This window comes from Idiotropiscis lumnitzeri, chromosome 14, assembly GCF_059441095.1.
Source record: "Idiotropiscis lumnitzeri isolate Australia: NSW breed Sydney's pygmy pipehorse chromosome 14, RoL_Ilum_1.0, whole genome shotgun sequence".
In the NCBI taxonomy this organism is placed as follows: domain Eukaryota; kingdom Metazoa; phylum Chordata; class Actinopteri; order Syngnathiformes; family Syngnathidae; genus Idiotropiscis; species Idiotropiscis lumnitzeri.
The window spans coordinates 8,529,221-8,549,100 of NC_142404.1; the positions used below are offsets into that span (position 1 = coordinate 8,529,221).

Genomic DNA, 19,880 nt, shown 5'->3' on the forward strand with positions numbered 1-19,880 from the left:
AATATACAGTACACCAGCGGCATACAAGACATGCTTGTATTAGACTGATAGAGGCCCATAGGTAGCTTGTGTATTGGGAGGGATTTGCATACAAATGTGTTTCACATTCTTTCATGCAATTGGTAAGATCCAGTCAGCTCAACCAACCAGTGAAGTCTAAGCTAATTGTTTAAGACCGCCGATGATACCGTATTAATATCAGGATGCACATTGGAATGCATTTTGAGAATTGACTTTATTTTTTAATATTTAATTCCAGCCATTTTCACAAGAGAATACGCCTCATTCCCAGCGTTTGATTTTGCGAGGCCTAGAGAATATTCTGTTCTAATGCTATACAAACACGGAGCTATGATGCATTAAAAAAAATAAAAAGGGTACGACGTATAAATCCGTCTTTGGGAGGCGGGGACTACGTTTTTGAAAAGGTATATATGAATGAGTTAATGTCCCCAGTTTTTATATACACACACTTATATATAATGTATTTTAATTTTAGCCATGTTCAACAATTTTCTGACCTGGTTAGCACAAATGACTCATAAAAAGTTACATTCAAGGGTCATGTAGAAAACGGAGGAGTACCCTGAGGAGCTTCAGCACAAATATCTCTTCATAGGAAGCTAAGGAGCGTTGCCTTGCCTTTTTTTATGGGCTGGATGCGTATTCCTGGTTAAATATCTTGCCTTGCACTTTTTTTTTTTTTTTTTTTTTTGGTGCTGTTGTGCATCCTCAGCACATAGAAGAGTCTGACATCATTTATGGAGCGTTTTACAGTTCGCTCCCAGATGCAACGCGAGTTGTTGCATTTGAATATTGCAGGAGGGTAGCCTGCTGAGGCCAAGATGGCACACACATGCTCTGAATACGCAACAAAAGCGCAGAAGGAAGAGTGCTTACCATAGATGCAAATTAGTGATATGGGGTGATATGTCTTTTTTAATATTCCTTTTGCAAAATATATGATGAATAATGACAGCACTTATGAAACACCCGTTAGATCGTATTAAATATTGATCACAATAAAACTCACACTTATACTATACCCCTTAATTTAATTTTAGTAGCCATAAAAACATAACTAAACCAGTAATAAAAATAACTTATTTCATTGTAATCATTATTCTTCCAATGACATCAAGAACCTTTGACTAGAATGGAACATATGCTGATGATACTACAACACCCATAATGCCTTGCGATAGATCCTTAAATAGCTCTCGATGTTGGTTAGTGCACTCCTTACCAAACCTAACCCAAATCTCAGGATCTGTTATATTTCAGTAATTTATCACAGTTTTATAACTTAACTAGATTTCAATTTTAAAAAATCCTCTCAAACCATTTTATTGAATCCATGAAACGTATCCTGGGGAATTTTCACAGCCATGTCCTCACAAGTCACCAACCAGTGCATGCGTAAAGTATCAGACCAGAACAACATCCACGTAGTCCATGTATTTTTGGTTTCTGCGTGCTTTCAAATGGAACGGCAATTAGCCGCGACTGATGAAATTTCACAACATCACAAGGTCATGTGACCAGTCAAGAAAGCAAATAGAGGAACAGCTTGTTTTACACATTGCTTCTTGCTTGAGCACAAATTGATTTTTTTAGTCTCGCATTTTTTAAGTCACTTTTTTTTAAATTCATATCGAATATAAACTTAGTTAAAAGTAAAGGGCCCACTTTAAAGCAGGTGTGATATAATGTCATTATTCATCTTGACCATCTGCCTAATATGTTTGTTTTAAATAACATTCTTATATTGTAGGCTACCTAATTGAATATTGGCTTACACTGTTGATAAAGTGTTCAATAAATTAGCAAGAAACATATTTAGTGGTTTAAAAACCATTGTTCTTGTGAAAGCTGAAAAACAAGTGCGCCTGAATGGCTTCCATATGAGGGAATACCTGCAGGTAGGACAGCAATGTGAAGTTTTGAAACTCCGACTCATTTCTCTGATCCTGTTCTGTTGAAAGAAAATGTCAGCAAGCACTGATTAAGGTTCCTGTCTTGTGTGTTCACAGTGGATGGCTGCACAGACTGGTCAGTGGACTACCTGAAGTACCAGGTCCTGCAGGGCGAACCGGTGCGGCTAAAGTGTGCACTATTTTATGGCTACATCCGCGCCAACTACAGCCAGGCTCAGAGCGTAGGCCTCAGCCTCATGTGGTACCGCAGCTCGGGCCTGGGCCACAGCGACTTTGAGGAGCCCATCTCCTTTGACGGTGTGCGAATGAGCAAGGAAGAGGACGCCATCTGGTTCAGACCCGCCGACCTTCAGGATGTTGGACTCTATTCCTGCGTCTTACGGTAAGATGGTGGTTTTGAGTGTTTTTCATCCAAAAAGGTATTGAAATCATAACTTTACAATCACATCAGAATAGTTAAGTGATATACTACGGTGTATTCTGATTTATTAACGACTTCCGATTGCGTTGCCACAAGAGTTGAAGCTCTGAAGTTGAATGCCCCAAATTTGAAGGCTTCCTTGGGCAAATTGAGAAATGGTTTTGGGGGTAACTTGTGTGCTCATGGTCTATATTTGATTTTTGAGACAGGACAGGTGATTAGTAGAAAAAAACAACAGTGGGTTTAAAACATGTAAAATTGCTTATTTAACAATAAACATGTTTACATCTCACTCAAAATCTTCTGGGATGGGCTACAGGTCCCCTGTAAAGCTATTCAAGCTAAATTGAATGGAACATGCATGACTGAAGGATAAACACTTTTTCATTAAACAATTACTGCGGAAAAATGTCAAAATGAATGTAATCAATATTACAGACTTTCAGGAAAATGCTTGATGGAGCAGATTAAATGACGCGGCGGCCCACGTGTGGCCCACAGGCCATATTTTACCCACCACTGTTGTAACTTATATAATCAATAATCTTTGCCAGATAGAAAATCAAAAGAAGAAATTCAAAAGGCCCTTCACACACAATAAGCATGTTGCTAAAGTAAGTAAAATGACCAAAATATTACCTACACCAGGCATCACCAAATGGCGGACCGCGGGATGGTCGGACCGGACCCATGACCAATCTATGATGATTTTTTTTTCAGGGCGCATTCGCAAACGTTGGCGCTGCAATTGTAGTTAATACGGAAAAGGCGTCACTGATTTGAGCCAATCAAATCTTTTGTTTACGATCCACTGCCAATTGCGCAACAGACCGGAAGAGAGTGCTGCTGACACCATGCCTTGCTAAAAAGTTAGCAAGGTCGATGCGTGTTGTTTTCAATGAATGGACGGAGAAATTTAATTTCGTTCTGGCTGCAGCCGATTCTAAACCAGTGTGCATCATATGCTCCGAAAGCGTCGCAACATTTCGAATCGCCACTATGAAACAAAGCACCGCCCTCTTTTGCAAAGTTATCCGATGAAGTTTGAGGTGAGCGCACGCAAAAACATCGAACTTCGAGTGCAGTATAACAGATGTTTACATTTTCGTTTACATCCCAACGGCATGCAAACGAATGTTCACTAAAAGTATCATAGATTTTGGGAAACATAAAAAAACATTCAGTTGCGAAGGAGTGCTTAAATGCTGTTGCACAAACATTTAAAGGAAAACACAAAGCGCAGATGTGTGAAATAATCTACCAAATCCCAATGGCCCTGAGTCCTTTCCAGCCCAGATTTAAGTTACTGGCAGGGCAGTCACAAACTCATTTTTCTCATTAAGAGAAGTTAAAAAATATTCAAAAGAAAAGTTGGTGTCAAAGCTCATTTTGAATTAGTTTTTCATGAGGACAGTCATATTTATTGATTGTGTATTGAACATGTTGACCTGTTTTACTTGGATAATTAGGCTTTCCGTTTTTTTGGGGGCTGATAACTCTTTGATTTGAGAAAAAAAGGCAAAAGATGTTAACTCAATGCTTAGCACTTGATATATTTCTGCAGGAGATATTTTACTATTTTTTCCGGAAGTGGCACCCTTCAGTTCCTGGAGCCACATTTTCTTGAATGTGAAATAAACGCCTTATATTTGTTTGACTGGCAAAGGTGTTTAATGGGAACATTGCTAAATATTTCGTATATAAGTGCACTCTGTTGAAAATGACTAAATATTGAAACGATGTAAAAATGTGAACATAGGCTAGACATTAAGGCAAGTCGGACTTTGGTTCGGACCTTTTAATTGGAAGAAATGTTCATCGTGGACCTCTGTGACTTTTAATTGAATACCTCTGACCTACACCATATACAACAAACTGCAATTACAATGCTAAACATTGTTAAGTGAAAATCTCATCGGCAGGCTCAATGAAAAGTGAGTTTCACCCGCGATTGTCGTCGGGTTGGGCAGATATTCCTGATGGTGTGGCAGTTTGGTGTACGAAGCGCACACTCAAGTTATAAGTAGTCGTCTTTTGCAATCGAGGTACGTAATAAGATTAAGATGCACAGTGGTGTCGCGGTAACTTATTAACCTTTGCAGCGGATAACATCCTTCAATAATTGGCTCATTGCAGCTCTTCATTTCGTGGAGTTTTTAATAAACTGGGTTAAAGGCCTCTTAAGGAGGCAGAGAGGCTTCAAGTGTGCTCTCGATGTGCCTGTGTGACAAAGAATATGTGATTGATGCTCCCGCAGTTTCATGCAACAGATGAGTGTTTTTTAATATCCGACTGTGGAACGTTCTTCTTAAAAGTTTGAATCCCGAGCAGAATGTAAGTCTGGTGCAAGAAAGTGCCCGGGGTTTCTTAATGTACCTTGGAGCCGCAGGGATTTTTTTGTCTTCTCAGATGGCACAATGTGAGAGATTTTCCTCTGAGCTTAAATCGATTGTCTTTTTTGTCAGAGTGTAAGCCTTTGAGGCACACTTGTGACCTGAGCATCCCCACACATGCTCCTGTCTTTGTGCTCCAGTGCGTACCTCCATGCAGACTTTATTAACCACAAAACCGAGGCGGGTGGCCTTCACGTGTTAGTCTTTTTAGCTGTATGAAGGATCGATGTAGTGTAAAACTTAATTAAGTTATGTACGGGCCCAGAGGTCTATTATGCTTTTTTTCCCCCACAATTCAAACAGTTGTCTTAAAGGGGAAGTCAAAGCAAAAATATTCTTTACAAGAATATGTTCTATGCAGGCCCACTCGTCTAAACATTCTGATTAATATTGCATTTGCGTAATATGAGTAAAGCAGTAAAAATCTACCCCTTTTTAGCCATCTCAGGCAGCGGCCATTTTGTCACTTCTGTAGTCTGAAAAAAACATCACCGTTGCTCAGGGCTCAGGTAACAACCAATCATGGCTCAGCTTCAGAAAGCAGGAGGGCTATGCAATATATGCTGAAATAACCCCTTGAATAACGTTAATCTGGATATTCATAAAACCCCACTGCAGCTCTGCTTACCATTTGATTTTGATGGGATAACAGAGGCCTCATGGCACCCGAGGGATGTCGGTGTTTCTGCATTATAGTACTGCTGCATGATAGTGTTTCACACTGTGTCGTCCGGCAACCAGACTCCAGCCCTCGGATCTTCACTTTGCCCCGCTGCTCATGTCATCGGCGGAGAAACTTGGTGTGGGGGCGGTTATTATGTTAATTAGAAGCAGTTCTGTAGAACGGCTCGCACAGACGCATTTTCACAAATAGAAAGATAAAAGATGCACTTGGTTGTTTAATTTCCAGAAACTCAATCAGTTGTATACACACAATTAAAAAGCTAATTTTCTATTACAATAACTGTTGCATTGACTGTTGACACGAGGTGAATGTGAGGACGCTTGTATTTACCTGGGCCTAAACGCAGTAGAGTTTGTCTTTTGACTTTAGTTTTGATGCTCACTGAGCATGATCTCGTGAGATTTCATGACATTTCCTTTTTTGTCTTTTTTGAGGGACACATTCTTTATGAAACCTTAGTCCAACTCCAAATTGTACCAAATTCATCGTGTTCCACTTTAGATGCTCCGCTGTGTATTGTTTTATTCCATAACTGCGACATATTTTTATACCTGTATGACCGTTAGGAATGGTAAAGGGGACATATTGTGGAAATGAGTCTCCGGAGTGGCCGCCCGCCCATCAACTGTGAAATTAAACAACCACGTACATTTTCCTGAGCTTTCCTCCAGCATTTCCTTTCCACTCACGAATCGACTGCAACCTGAGCGTGAAACTGCTATTCTCGTACGGAACCGCTATCATTTAACCGCCGGCAGCAAAGATGAGCTTCCGTGTTGTTGGATGCTCCGATCGGTGTTATCAGCATTAGCTTCAGATAACCGGCACCTAAGTGACATTTCTGTGGCAACACCCAATAAGAAGCTCACAGCGATATGATGAGCAAGCAAGCATTCAATAACATCCTGTTTGTATCTTGACTCGCCGACTTGATCAGAACTCTTCTCTTGTTCTGGTTCAGCTCCCGTTCAAACATTCCGTATATGACTGCACTGCTGTACTTTCTTCAGCAACCAGGTTTCTCTCAGGATTCAGACTCAATAATTGTCCTATTCATGCCAAGCTTTACTTGCATCAGGCCACCCTGCTTTGGCTAAGGGTAAATTGTGGCTCGTTTCCATGAGTCATTTTATTAAGACACCTGAGAATTCCATTTAGTGGAAAAAAGTATACTTCCTTTCATATGTTGTTACTTACTTTTATGGCTAAAATGTGTTTTATAATGGAGACAATATGACTCTGGAACTCTCTACAGGAAACCTGCTCCAAAAAAATATTTTGCTGCATGCTGCATGCTGCATGAGTCAGTATAAGTGTGATAAATGAATACTCATATACACGCACACATACAAGTGGTCCTCTACTTACTTCGGTAACGACCTGAGCCAAATTTGTACCCCAGTCAGAATGCGCAAAATTCCACTAACACAGTCATTGAGTTGTATGAGAAACATACATCTAGGCCATAAATATAAACCAATCAAATAACAAAACTGCAAATACAGCAGTAACTGAGCCTGAAGTCTCGAGCCACGTGGCAATCTATTCTTACACTGCTGCCCTAACACATTAAATGTGCGGCGTTCGCAATGTCAAAATGTCGGAACTTATGTCATTTTAGGAACCCTTTATTTATATTTCTGTGAGAGTAGTTTGAAAATTTAAAAGAATTGCTAGTTGGAAATTCAGAAAATTGTCAACCAGTCGTGACATTGACTACTTTTTCATTTTTCGTGCTGTCAATAAGGTATTTAAAACTTGAATATTGACATTTTTTGGGTTTTTAAAACCCATATAAATGCACATGATAACCCGAATACCGAAAACCCTTATTCGGGTTTTAAAAATTTGGAATATCATGTCTGTGTTTCTCCTTTTCTAACCTGAATACGTGCGCATGCACACACCGGTCGGAATGCCCCGATTGTACGGGACACACACACACACACACACATGCGCAAGCAAAGGGCACCTTGGTCTTTGTACCACTGGAAGTGCTCTTATGCGCGATGTTTGGTGCGTAACCTAGAGTAAGTACAACGCCACACTTTCGGAGCATGGAGGAAGAAAGGAATGAAGCGGAAGAACAAGCGGCAATTTTGTCATGATGTGGTCGATGCATCGCCATTTCAATCGGGTTATTTAAAAGTGAGGAGTAACTCTGCCCGCCCAGGCCATGTAAACGGGTTGTTCCGAATGACTCAGAAATCGAAATTCTGACCTTAACCCTGCATGCAAACATAGTCACTTTGTGAAGGCGGCTTTATCTCTTTTTCTTCTGCATCTCCTGCTCCCTCCTCTCACCTGTCTTATTCAGCGCAACACTGATTGGGATCAGTCAATCTTTCAACCTGTGTCTCTGTCATCGTACCTGTGACAATTAATGTGTGGGTAATCACTTCACACCTTATTCAACTCCTACGGTCCTAGCAAGTGTGACATTGGCGATGCATTCGACAGTAAGACGACCTCTGGCTGTCCATAAACGTAGCGACCTCGCACACACACCCTTCCACAATGTCACTGTGTGTGTGGATATTTAACAAACACATCTGTCTGCTCCCAGTGGACCTCAATGGCTCAGCTGTGTTTTTTTTCTGATCTTATTTGCTTTGCTTAACAAGGTAGGCGATTGCCCACATATGCAAATATGTATTAACAATGCATGATTTTACATATTCTTCAAGTGGACATGAGTGGCCTCAAGTGTTTCCTCTTGCTACCTAAAAGGCCATTGCTCTTGCATGGCTTTGCCTCGTTTTGCTTTCGGCAGCATTTTCCTCTTGCACCTTTTTGTTGTCCGCTAAGTGATAGAGCAGATGTCCTCAACAACGTTAAAGTGGCCCAGTTCAACGGCAATTTCTCCAGCCAAATTCAATTGCTAGGAAAACATTTGGCCATTTGTCCGTGTTCTACACAGTAAAACCTGATGAGGTAATTCAGTGCTCCTCAATTACACTGGTCCAATTTTGAGTCAGAAATGGCTTTATGTGGGCCTAACTGTATTTTTTTCCGCTGATTTTAATCTTTTATTTATAGCGATATTTTTATGATGACCTGTAAAAACTTATGCAAAATACGGATTTTACCATACGTTGTCATTAGATGCTATGATGTTTCCGAAAAAAAAAAAATCACCTGTTGCTGAACCTAACCCTTAATATTACTAAATATATAGACATATGATATTATTATTAGTAGTAGTAGTCGTAGTAATATTGTTAAGAAAAACTAATGTGCTATAGAAAAAACAACTACAGTAAATAGCTTTATCACAGACATCGTCAGTTTACATGAACGTTCATGCAGGGGCGTTTATTTGATTGGCTCTGATGAGTTGCAATTCAAAAAAAAATATATATTAATAACATAAATATATGTATTTTCCCATATACACATATTTAAACAAAAAAGCTAGAAAAGTGCCCTGTAAATTCTCCAAAGGTTGTGCAAGTTCAATTAAAGATATTGGTCCAAATTAAAAAAAAGAAAAAAAAAATTCAGGGTTTCTTTTTAAACAACTCCAGATTCAGTCCTCTAGGTGATGTCTCCTGTTGTAGAAGATTATTTTTGCTCATTCCTCGCAGCCATTCTCCTGCTACTGCCTTTACATTTGTCTCTCAGACCCACCGCATAGTGGGTGCGCACGAGCGTGTGTATGCGTGTGCGTGGGTGTGTGTGTGTGTGTTTTATAGCTTCAGGGGGGGTCAAAAGTGTTTATATGAAAGAGGTGACTCCCTTATTGCTTCCATAACCTGAGTAGATCATATGAAACGCTTGTCATTTGCAGTGAATGGGAGCATCTGGCGAGCCTTAAATGTGTATTGTAATGAAATGGAATGAAAAGCCGGTGTGGACCTCCCCTCGAGAATGACCAGGATCACTCAGGCAGGGCAAAGTGGTGCAATACTGTACACTATATGAACACAAGTGTCGGGATGGCTGCTAATACACCATGTATTAAGTGAAAAGTGGCACAACTTTCTGCAAAACTGTTTCCTTGGAATTTTGGAGTGGAGCGTTTGTGAAGGATGTTGAGTGCCCACAATTTCTGTTGTAGTTTATCTCCAATAAGTTTCCAGTCTTGTTCTTCCTCTCCAAAGCCATCCATGCGAGCGGTTCTTTAGTTAGTTGGCATATTTCAGGCGGACACTGCAAATATAGTTGCATAAAAATGTGGCTTTACATTTCGTATATTATCTACAAAATATCCCAGTTTTGTGTTTCTGTGCTCAAAGGCTCACTCAATTCCACCTGTAACATGCCCAGAATGTCAGGATCAAAGACAAAATGTGCACAAATGCATTTTAAAACCTTTTTTTAACCATACAATGTTTGTCTCAATTACGATAAGGTGGACAAAAGAAAATGTAATGATTGGCTGGCGCTGGCAATGTAAAAAAAAAAAAAAAAGTCTTGTTTTTTTGGCCCATGCTGACATTTTCGACTTATACAAGGCGAGATGTGTTTATGCGTCCTCGACTGATGAATTTTGCGATGCAGCGCAATAAGCGATGCACGCCGTCACATTACTGCTTGACCTTATTAATGCGTTGGTGAATGAATGGCAGCAAATCCCCGCAGCCAGGTTGTTATAGCAACCGAAGGTGCCCTTGTCCTTTGTTTGCATGTTTATATATTTTGGGTGCTTAGTTTTGTCGATCCAGTGGACGCAGGTTGCTTTGTAACTGCTCTGATAATGACGACGATGATAATGACGACGATGATAATGACGATGATGATGAGTGCCGGATTAAAATAGCATAGAGTGACAGACAGCGGGCGAGGGTGAGAGGGACCTCCTCCAGCTAAAATTCATCACAGCTTAAGTGTGTTGATGGTTGCTAGGTAACGAGGCAGCGGGGGCGGGTTCGGGTTGTCCATTCTTGTCCTTCCTGTTGGGAGGCCCGAGGGTTTGTCTCCTTGCTTATTAGCATTCCCAGGCCCCGGCTGACTAAGCCCCAACACCTCCTATCACTCCTCCATAAATCCTATATTGGTCACGAGTGTGAATTATTGACTCACTAAAGATGCTGAATACGTAGTTACTGCTAAACCCACAAACGTCGTCAAAAAGTGGGTGGGGCCGAGAAGAGGCGGATGGAAATTACTTCAAGGACATCACAGGGGAGAGCACTCAGTAGAGCACTGACCCCGTCAAGGCCAAACATCTATATACTGTAGGGGGTAGCAAGATTACTATAGCACTTCTCTACTACACTAAGGTAGTCATGGAACCTGGATTTGAAACTCATACAATGCAGTAAATATTTGTGTAAAAAGAAAATCACTTCAACTAAAAACAAACAAGAGCATGATAACCACTAAAGCAGTAGGGAATGTCATTATGAGCTCACACAAATGAATTTGATCAAGTCAATGCTTATCTAAATGCTATTTGGATGAAAGCCCAATGGCCAATGATTCACACAAAATGAACAGATACAAAAGATTTTTTTTTTTTACCGTTGTTTTTTGTTTTTTTTTAACTGGATATGGCTTGTACAGTTAAAGAAAGGTTTCATGTTGGCGACGGTTTCGGCTTGGAAAGAATTGATTAAATCTATGCGATTTCCTATGAGAAAATGGATTTTGAAATTATAATAACTTGGAAGTCAAGCATCATCATGAAATAGATATTTGGTTCCACTGTAACAATATTGAACATGGCCTCAGAGTCAGAGTCAATTTCATTGGCCCACAGCTGTGAAATTGGCTTTGCAGTGTAGAATGGCGGTAATAACAATAATGCCAACAGACATTTTAATCATAACCATCTATATGGGTAAGAGAATTAAGTGATTCAAACAATGCAGGCAGATTTATTGTTTGAAGATCAATCATTTTTAATTGTACTAGATAACGAACATTTTAAATCCTAGCTTTTGACCCGTACAAGCATATAGCGACCAGAGGTGAGAAGAAAAATAAAACTCTTCCGACACAATGTGATCAGGGGTGGCAAAGATTTCATGTGACTTTTTCTGGATTTGACCTTTATAAACGCCCATCAAAGAAAGTTGTTGAGTGCCGATTATTTTACTCGCTGTCAATGTCTGCTTCCATCTTTTTCTTTTTTAACTCGGCGCTGATAACTTGCCGTATTACAAAGCAATACAAAAAGTTAACATCAGTCAGAGTAAAGTCCATGGAAAGTCCGCCTAAGTTTCCTTAAGAAGACTTGATAGGGGAAGTCAACTCAAAAAATGCTTGATCAAGAATACGTTTCATGGAGCCGCACTAGTTGAAACAAAGCTTTTGGATTGATTTTGCGTTTGTGGAATATGAGTTAAGCAGCAAATTCCAACCGTTTTTGTCCATCTCTTGGGACCGCCATTTTGCCACTTGTTGTTGATTGAAAATGACATCAGTTGCTCAGGGATCAGATAATGACCTGCTTTCTGAAGATGAGCCATGATTGGTTGTTAGCTGAGCCCTGAGCAGCTGTGATGTCATTTTCAGTCGACAGAAAGTGACAAAATGGCCATCTTTAGGTGGCTAAAAAAAACGGGTTGATTTTGCTGCTTAACTTAATATTCCACAAACTTGATATTAATCAGAATGCCATGTTTGGACTGGTGAAGGCACGTGGAACATGTGAAAGATTTCTTTGGGTTAACTTCCCCTTTAATACCATGTCATCATCAAACTTCAAAAGATGCCCGTCTGTGTGGTGGCAAAAAATTCAAAAGGCATCATAGAATTTCTCTCTGAATTTCCGAACTCCTTACAAACAAATTTTGTTTTGCTTGATGTCTATGTTGATGTAGGCCGTAATTGACGTCACATCAATTTTTGGACGAATCAATAGTGCCGCCAGGATGACACTCATTTCAAAATTGCAATTTCTTGGCAAAAGGCTTTCCTATTCATGTTGATAATAAATCGTCTCTTGTGTTGTTCATCAATAATATACAGCCATACACGGTGTCAGAAAAGTTCTGGGACTGTTTACACAAAAGATGTATTTAAAATCCAAATTACAAGTTACGTGTTTTGCCAATCAAACTAATCCCACCGTTGCCCAGTGTACCTTCCCAGCCTTTAATGCCACGCCTTCATTCTCACCTAGAAGGATTGTTCTCTGGCAGCTCCTACCTCATGACCATTTTGATGCCTTCCCCTTGATAACCGCCTTGAGCTTGACTGAGAAATAAAAATCACATGGAGGGGGCATTTTAATACTTTAGTAAGGTGTTTGCATATCAGCGAGGGTCTTTCTATGAGGATTTTGATTTTCTTCTTGTTTTATCTTCAATGTTCTCAACTTTATTGATGATTATAAATTGTGCATTAGTGTCAATGTGAATTGATGTTTCCGTCTGTTCTGTGATTGGCAGGTCATCTCATTATCAGGGTTTACCACTAATTCTTTTCTTATTTCAGCAGGGATACACTCAGTTTACTCTAGAACCTGAAACTTTGGAGACTACAATCTCTTTAAAAAACCAATATGTACTAACGCAATATTCACTATAGCAGCATAGTTTAAGAACGCTAAATGTTTAACCAAGGGTCCCTTTTTTTTCTCTCCGCAGGAACTCCACTTACTGCATGAAGGTGTCCATGTCGTTAACAGTTGCAGAAAACGACACTAACTTGTGCTACAACTCTAACATGCGACGGATGGAGAAAGCCGAGCTCAGCAAGAGCAAAGACATCCTGTGCCCTGACATTGACGACTACATTGAACCTGGCAAAGAACCAGATATTACCTGGTACAAGGTGAGTGAGGTTAACATAATGGAGAGTTTTAGTTTCTAAATAATTCGTTTACAAATAATATCTGAAGGGTCTGACATTAAACAGCCTTGTACAGCTTTTGTAATCTGCCTATTTTTAATCATGTGTTGTGTAACATGGGAGTTAATTTACATGATAAGCACCCCCACGTTGGATTTGTCCATCCATGACAAGATCAGATCAACCCACATACCCCACGGGTGCAATACCGTGTTATCATGTCAAACATAAAAGGTAAGCAGAGCAGCAATGTGTTTAGTTGGCTGCGCAGAATAGCATTAGCTCACATTATTGGCTTAAGCAATGCACACTAAATACATGCAAACCGGAGTGCCAATGAGGCCATAATTTGGTTTGGTGACCAAGTGGCGCAGACACACAGTGCAGTGTATGAACTGCTGCCTCTATGAATGAAAATGCGTCTTTTATGGCAACTGTCGCCACCAAACACACTCATGCACACTCTGTGATCTGCTCCCGCGAGTAGAAGCCACTCAAGCCCAAGGTGCAAGCTTCAACCCTGTCATCATTATATAACAAAAGCCATACTTGTTTATTGGCCAAGCAATATAAGGACTCGCTTATAGTTTTTTACTTGCATGAGACAAAGACGGCTTAAATGAAGGCTACGTTCAGTGAGTCAAGAAATAGTGTGTAAAATGTCCTATTATTCTTGATGCGCTGCATTTTGACAAAAGCATGTCAAAGACATGTCATTCCTGCGCTTGAGAACTTAAGATATGCAAAAAATGTCTCATTTCAGGCCAATTCCGCACTGTGGTGGTTGTGTGAGAAGCGTTTAAGAGGGCTCTGTTTATCCTCTTAAGCAATGTCACCGTTCTTAGGTGAGGATCTCAGGACCAAGTGGGTTTCCTGCAAAGGTTCATCGTCACAATTTAGAATGTGCCAGCCAGTTTCTTTGCTGGGTTCCAGCCTCTCTTTGGCAATCCTTGCGGACAGCGCATGGCCCCCTTGTGAAAGGTTCAGGCCAGACTAATCACAGGCAGATCAGCAGTAGATTAGCTGGACAGGCACAACCTCTAGGTTTTTCCAGAATTCAATTACGTTCCAGGTAATGACAGTGAGCGCTGGAAACTGGAGTTATTTGGACCACTGCGGGGCCACCGTGATTGAATTCTAAGAATGCCGGCAGCAATGGAGAAATGGAATCCACAGAGCCATCGATGTCCTGGCTTGAGAGTCCAAGATCTTCTTTCAGTCACACATTAATGTATACACGTGCACGGAGTAAGGCAAAAAAAAGCATTCCTTGTACCTTGTCACTTGTATGATAATTATGTTCAATAAACGGGCATGTACATAGTGGGTAAACAGTACAGCAAACTCGAAATACCTGGACGTTCTCCCCACAATTCAGCTCACCGTACAATGAACGAGTTCACCCAGTGGCATAAGAATATGTTGTCACAGATTACCGCCGTATGTCCAACAAATGTCCAAATTCAGGTTCCATCGTCTCAGTCGGGGCAGAGCTTCAGAAATTAAAAATACACTTTTTAAAATGATGACTACTGCATTATGTTTCATGATGTTGCAATCGCCCGCATATTTATGATATAGTGACACTTCAAATTAATACAATCGGCACTTATTAACGTTTGGGTTTAACATTTAAAATGTATTTAGATTGTGTTTTTCTTTTCACGACATGGCTCATCCCTATTCCTTGTCAATTATGATAAATTAAATTTCAGGATGAACCTAAAATGCACTAGAACCTTTCCAGATCAGGACGACTTGCCTTAGTGGTAGAGTTGGCGTCTCCCAGCTCAGAGTTTGGGGGTTCAATCCCCGGCCAGTGTGACCATGTCAAGTATCCTTGAGGAAGACATTGAACCCCCAGTCGTCATCAAGAGGTAGATGACTTCATGGTGTGGAGCGTTTTGAGTACCAAATGTTTGAGAAGTGCTCTACAAGGGACAACTCAGTTGACCTTTTTTACATTTTAACTCCAACTGTCCAATATTTGAGTATGTCACACAACTTTAAAATGAGCTGAACGGCACCATCCACACGAGGTGTTTGATCCATGAAGGGATTTTGCATTTCCTGGTTTAAATCATTAGAATCGCTATTTAAACAGTCCTCTCCATCTTTATAAGCATCTCATCTTTATAAAGCTCCAAACAGAGTTCTCGGAGTGAAGTGGCGACTGGTCTCAGAGTGTCACATGGACGCAGAGAAACGGGAAGCGTCACAGAAAGGCATAGGAATGCAATGTCGATGCTTAGAAATGTTCACGGATTAAAAAAAACTGTTTTGAATTTAGTTTCAACCATGTGATGTGCTTAGTTGAAGCCCACCGTCTAACCAGATTACTGTAATTCCCAGGAATGTCATCCAATGCAGTGGCGTGCCAGCATCATCCAGAAGAGAGACATTCTATCTTTCCAGGAGGTGAAAGAAGACGACATTGGAAATTACACCTGCGAGGTCCAGTTTGGTGGCTTTGTAGTCAGGAGGACGACGGAACTCGCCGTTACAGGTAAGAGGTGCTTGGAGTGACGAGAAGGCGGCCGTCGCCATCGTAGAAGGCTTGGGAAGTGTGGTTAATGTCGGATGGTTTGCACTGGATGGGTATTTGAGGCAATGAATTGATGGCAAACACACAAAATGCACACCGCTGAGCACTGCTGCAACATCCCGCTGTTGCGCTAATTGCTGCGGGAAGCTGGGGCCGGCCCGCGACCATGTTTCTGCATCCTCTTCCACCTCAGCACTTTCCAGTCGATAGGCAGTGAAATGCTGTACTTAAGGTACGAGGTTAAGCACAGACACGCAGACGCGCATGCGGAGAACTCCAAAAGCAAAGGCCAAGGTCAGGAGATTTATTGTGCCCTTGATCTGCTGTTTGTTGTAGGTCAACGGATTTGAGGCTAAATCTCCTTCCGCTTATCAATCGTGACAACCCGGTCTAAATGTTCACTGCCATTTTGGGTCATTTATTGTCCACGTAACAGTTGAGTTTATGCTACAACTCTATTTGTTAATTTGTGTTGTTGTTTTTAATGCATGTGGATCATATAATAGGTTTACAAAAACATGTTTTCTCTAAATAATTAAATACTTCAAAAATAAAATGAGACTATTAAGAACGGGTAAATGTATTTATGTGTAAATTAAGCAATATAGAATCAGAATTTATTTAAAAAGTTCATTAAGCTTTTGGAATGCATTATAATCATTACAGTTGAATGTTATTCAACCTTCACTAAACTTTTGAACAATTTAATTTTTTTTGCACAATAAGCTTTTCTGTAACTAGGAGCTGAACTGCAAATTTGAGGGCAGTGAGTTTTTTTTTTTTTTTTTGCGCAAACATCCTCATATGTCCATTATCTTATTATATGACTATCACATATTTTCCTCTAAAGCATAAAGAAAACTTTTGGGAGAATGTTTTTCAAGAAAATTGTATTTTTAATTTCCATTTATAGTTCAATGATAAAGAATTCAACATCTACATAACCAAGCCACCTCTTTGTTGCTTGTACGATCAAGGCACACAGCGTGTTTGACTGTGGGCCTCGAGTTAGCCTGACCTCCACGTTCATCAATGATGCCTATCATAAAATCTTTATTCCGCTGTAAATACACTCAATCATTCAACTTCATGATACTGTAAGAGACCATGGAGGGAGGTCAGCGAGAGATTACGCCATTTTCTTTTCATTCGCTGGCTTGTCTGTATGGTAATGTTGAATTTGGCAGAAAATCATACACAAGTGAAACTTAATATTTATTTAAACCACATAAGAATATTAAGCCGTGCTCTGTTCAAAATAGGCATCTATTTCCCCCTGGTTCCTTTATTCTATTAAAAGCAACAAATTAGCCAGAACCCAGCCATTGAATTAAACCGCCCGTTGTTTTTAATATCCTATCCCCTCGTTTCATGCATCATGCCTCTGTGCCCGTATGCACACCTAGAAGCAGACAAGATGAGTAATAAGTCATCAAATTAGAGGAGGTAATTACATGTGACACCCTTGTGCTTGAATGCAGCACCAGGTTGACGTGGGGATCCCATTATTGCTTCTTTCCTCGCAGCATAAGAAATAATTACCATTAAAGTATGCATCCCTGACAAAACCAACTCAGTGACTCAATGCGAGTTATTAATTATTCAGCATGTTGACATTGTTTGTATGCTGTTTTTTTTTTTTCTTCATCACTTGAATACTTTTGTTTGTATGACAATGCAATGGGTCAATCATGCTGGAGTGGGATATTCAGACTATTGTTCCCACAGGAAATAATGTAAATACTGTAGAGCTACAGTAATTTCTCGCCACTTTGCGCTTCACTTTCCGTGACTTCAGTGTAAAAACAAAAAAAAAGAAAAAGTTGCAGTCACATGTTGCTTCGAAGTGATGAATTGACTCGGAGGCTGTTTGACCAATTGACCAATGAGAGCCTGAGTGGATTTATCCCGAGAGCTGACTGGCTGCGCATCATTCCATTGCTGCCAGTTTTTAAAAATTACTGTATGGAACCTCTAAGTGCATCCATGTTCTAAACATGCTGAGCTAAGATCTAGTCTGACATTCTTATCACCTTTCGTTGAAGAGCATCAGGGCAGTCTGTCTCCTACCGTGCCGCCCCTCTATATAATTCAGTTAATTATTTTTCTTTTTTCATGAGTAATGTGGTAACCGTGTTAAGTAGATAATAAGGTAGGTGCCACCTCTGCCTTATTGCTCTTTTTTTTATTCGTTATTTATTTTCAAATAGCTCTAGATAAACCACCACATGTAGAGTTCTAACGTTTAACAAATCAAACACTGATGTTTTAAGTTGTTTTTTTTTTTTTACCCATCCAAATATGCTTCTCCCTGGTTAAGGGGTACTTGGCTGAGAACACAGTGGGTATTATCATTAAAAAAAAAAGTTGAGATGCACTGGAGTAGACAACTACATCAAATCGGAGCCTGAATCAAACCCTGCACCTCTGAACTGTGAGGCGGACGTGCTAACCATTCAGCCACCCGCACACAGACTTATTTCTTCCAATTACCCTACATCACCATCCCATCAAATGGACATACGATTATGCACCTCTCACTCCCACCCTGTTGAAATCCAACCGTGCCTGAACATTAAAGTCCAAATAACATCAAAGGAGCGAGGGCTCCCCTTCCCGATATAACGACAGGATGAAGGAGGTCGTTAAGTTAAAGTGATCGAATACAGAACTGCAGACGCTTGTCTTCTTTAACTCTTTGCTCAGTGTGACGACGATGCGTTCATCCGCCATGTAACGGTCCCCGCATTAGAAGCAGTAGCGCAGCCATCATCTGAGCTGAGGTCAGGCTTGTAATAGAGGTTAACTACGGGCATAAACACGGGCTCATTTAGATCAGGCAGATCCATGAGGCCCTTAATCAAGTGCCCATGCTCCGCGGGTTAATGGAAATGTAAAAGAAACTGAGTCGCCTTTGGACTTGTTTAATGTTGTCTCATCTCACGTCTTTTTATTGAGAGCGGTGCTAAAGTAGTGCATTGATAATACTGTGGAACCTCGACATTACAACGTCCTCATGGAAACCGCCCAAACCACTCTGGAAAATTGTGCCTAAAAGTGAATGTACACCCAGCTTGGTGTTAATCGGCCCAAAATTATAGTATTGGTGCAATTTTTTTATTTCTTTTATTTTTAGTATTATTTTTTTATTTGGTAAATATAAAAAAAATGTCCTACTATTTCCTTAAAGTAGAAAGTTGTTACTCTGTAATTTTCACCTGATAAAAAGATTTTTCTGCACCCAGCAATGAGCCAAAAAATCAACAAAAATTGTGTTCCCAGTGTTATGGATAAGCAGCGTTTCTGAACAAAGCTCTTTTTTATGTTTCAAATTACTTCATAAAGCGGCAATTTTTAACAATGAAGAACTTCAAATTGTCACTTAAAGGTCTCCTAAAACTGACAGATACCATTGCAGGAATATGTTCTATGCAGGCCCACTTGCCGAAACCTGTTTTATTTTGTGTTTATGGAATATGAGTTAAGCAGTAAAATGCAAATGTTTTCATCCATGTCAGGGGGCGGCCATTTTGTTACTTCTGTCAACTGCAAATTAACATCACAGTTGCTCAGGGTTCAGCTAATGACAATTAGGTCAGCTTCAGAAAACACGTTAGTCGTGATTGATTGTTACCCGAGATGGCTAAAATCGGTTAGAATTTGATGCTTTATTCATATTATAATATTGTTGTTCATGCCTTCTCCACTCCATTCAAAGTTTCTCAAATCTCTGTCAACAATTTAGCACATTGTAATGAAATTCTGAAATTGATAGCATAGTGAAAATGATTCAACCTCCAAAATGTCCGACAAGCAAATACTGATCACGTCATTTAAAACTATCTTTACGCGTCTGAATTATCCTTTCAATGGCTGTAGTTCTTCCTGAGCTCATTACCTTAAAGCATCTCTAATGCTGCAATACTGCTAACACCTGATAAAAAGCTGGCAATCGGCTGATGTCTGCTGCTCCCCCTGCGTTGTGTTGGGATGAAAATATTATAGCGAGCGAGGGAAGGATAAAGGGAACAAGTGACTGATAACCCAAAAGTAGAGGAGTGATAGAAAGGCAGGAAAAAAGATATAGAGAGCGTGTGGTGCTCCTGTATCTTATCGGTATTCCACGCCAATATTTCCCAGCAGAAAGCGTGTGTTC

The 19,880-nt window shown here is 40.2% G+C and overlaps 1 protein-coding gene across 3 annotated transcripts in view; it reads left to right on the plus strand.

Moving 5' to 3' along the window:
* Nucleotides 1–19,880, plus strand: part of il1rapl1a (interleukin 1 receptor accessory protein-like 1a) — a 211,702-nt gene that overhangs the window by 106,832 nt on the left and 84,990 nt on the right. For all 3 annotated transcript variants that reach the window (XM_088315637.1, XM_088315638.1, XM_088315639.1), the window contains exons 3-5: nt 2,034–2,319; nt 12,975–13,161; nt 15,532–15,685. In XM_088315637.1, the coding sequence (XP_088171763.1) occupies nt 2,034–2,319; nt 12,975–13,161; nt 15,532–15,685 (627 nt within the window). The remainder of the gene's footprint in view (nt 1–2,033; nt 2,320–12,974; nt 13,162–15,531; nt 15,686–19,880) is intronic.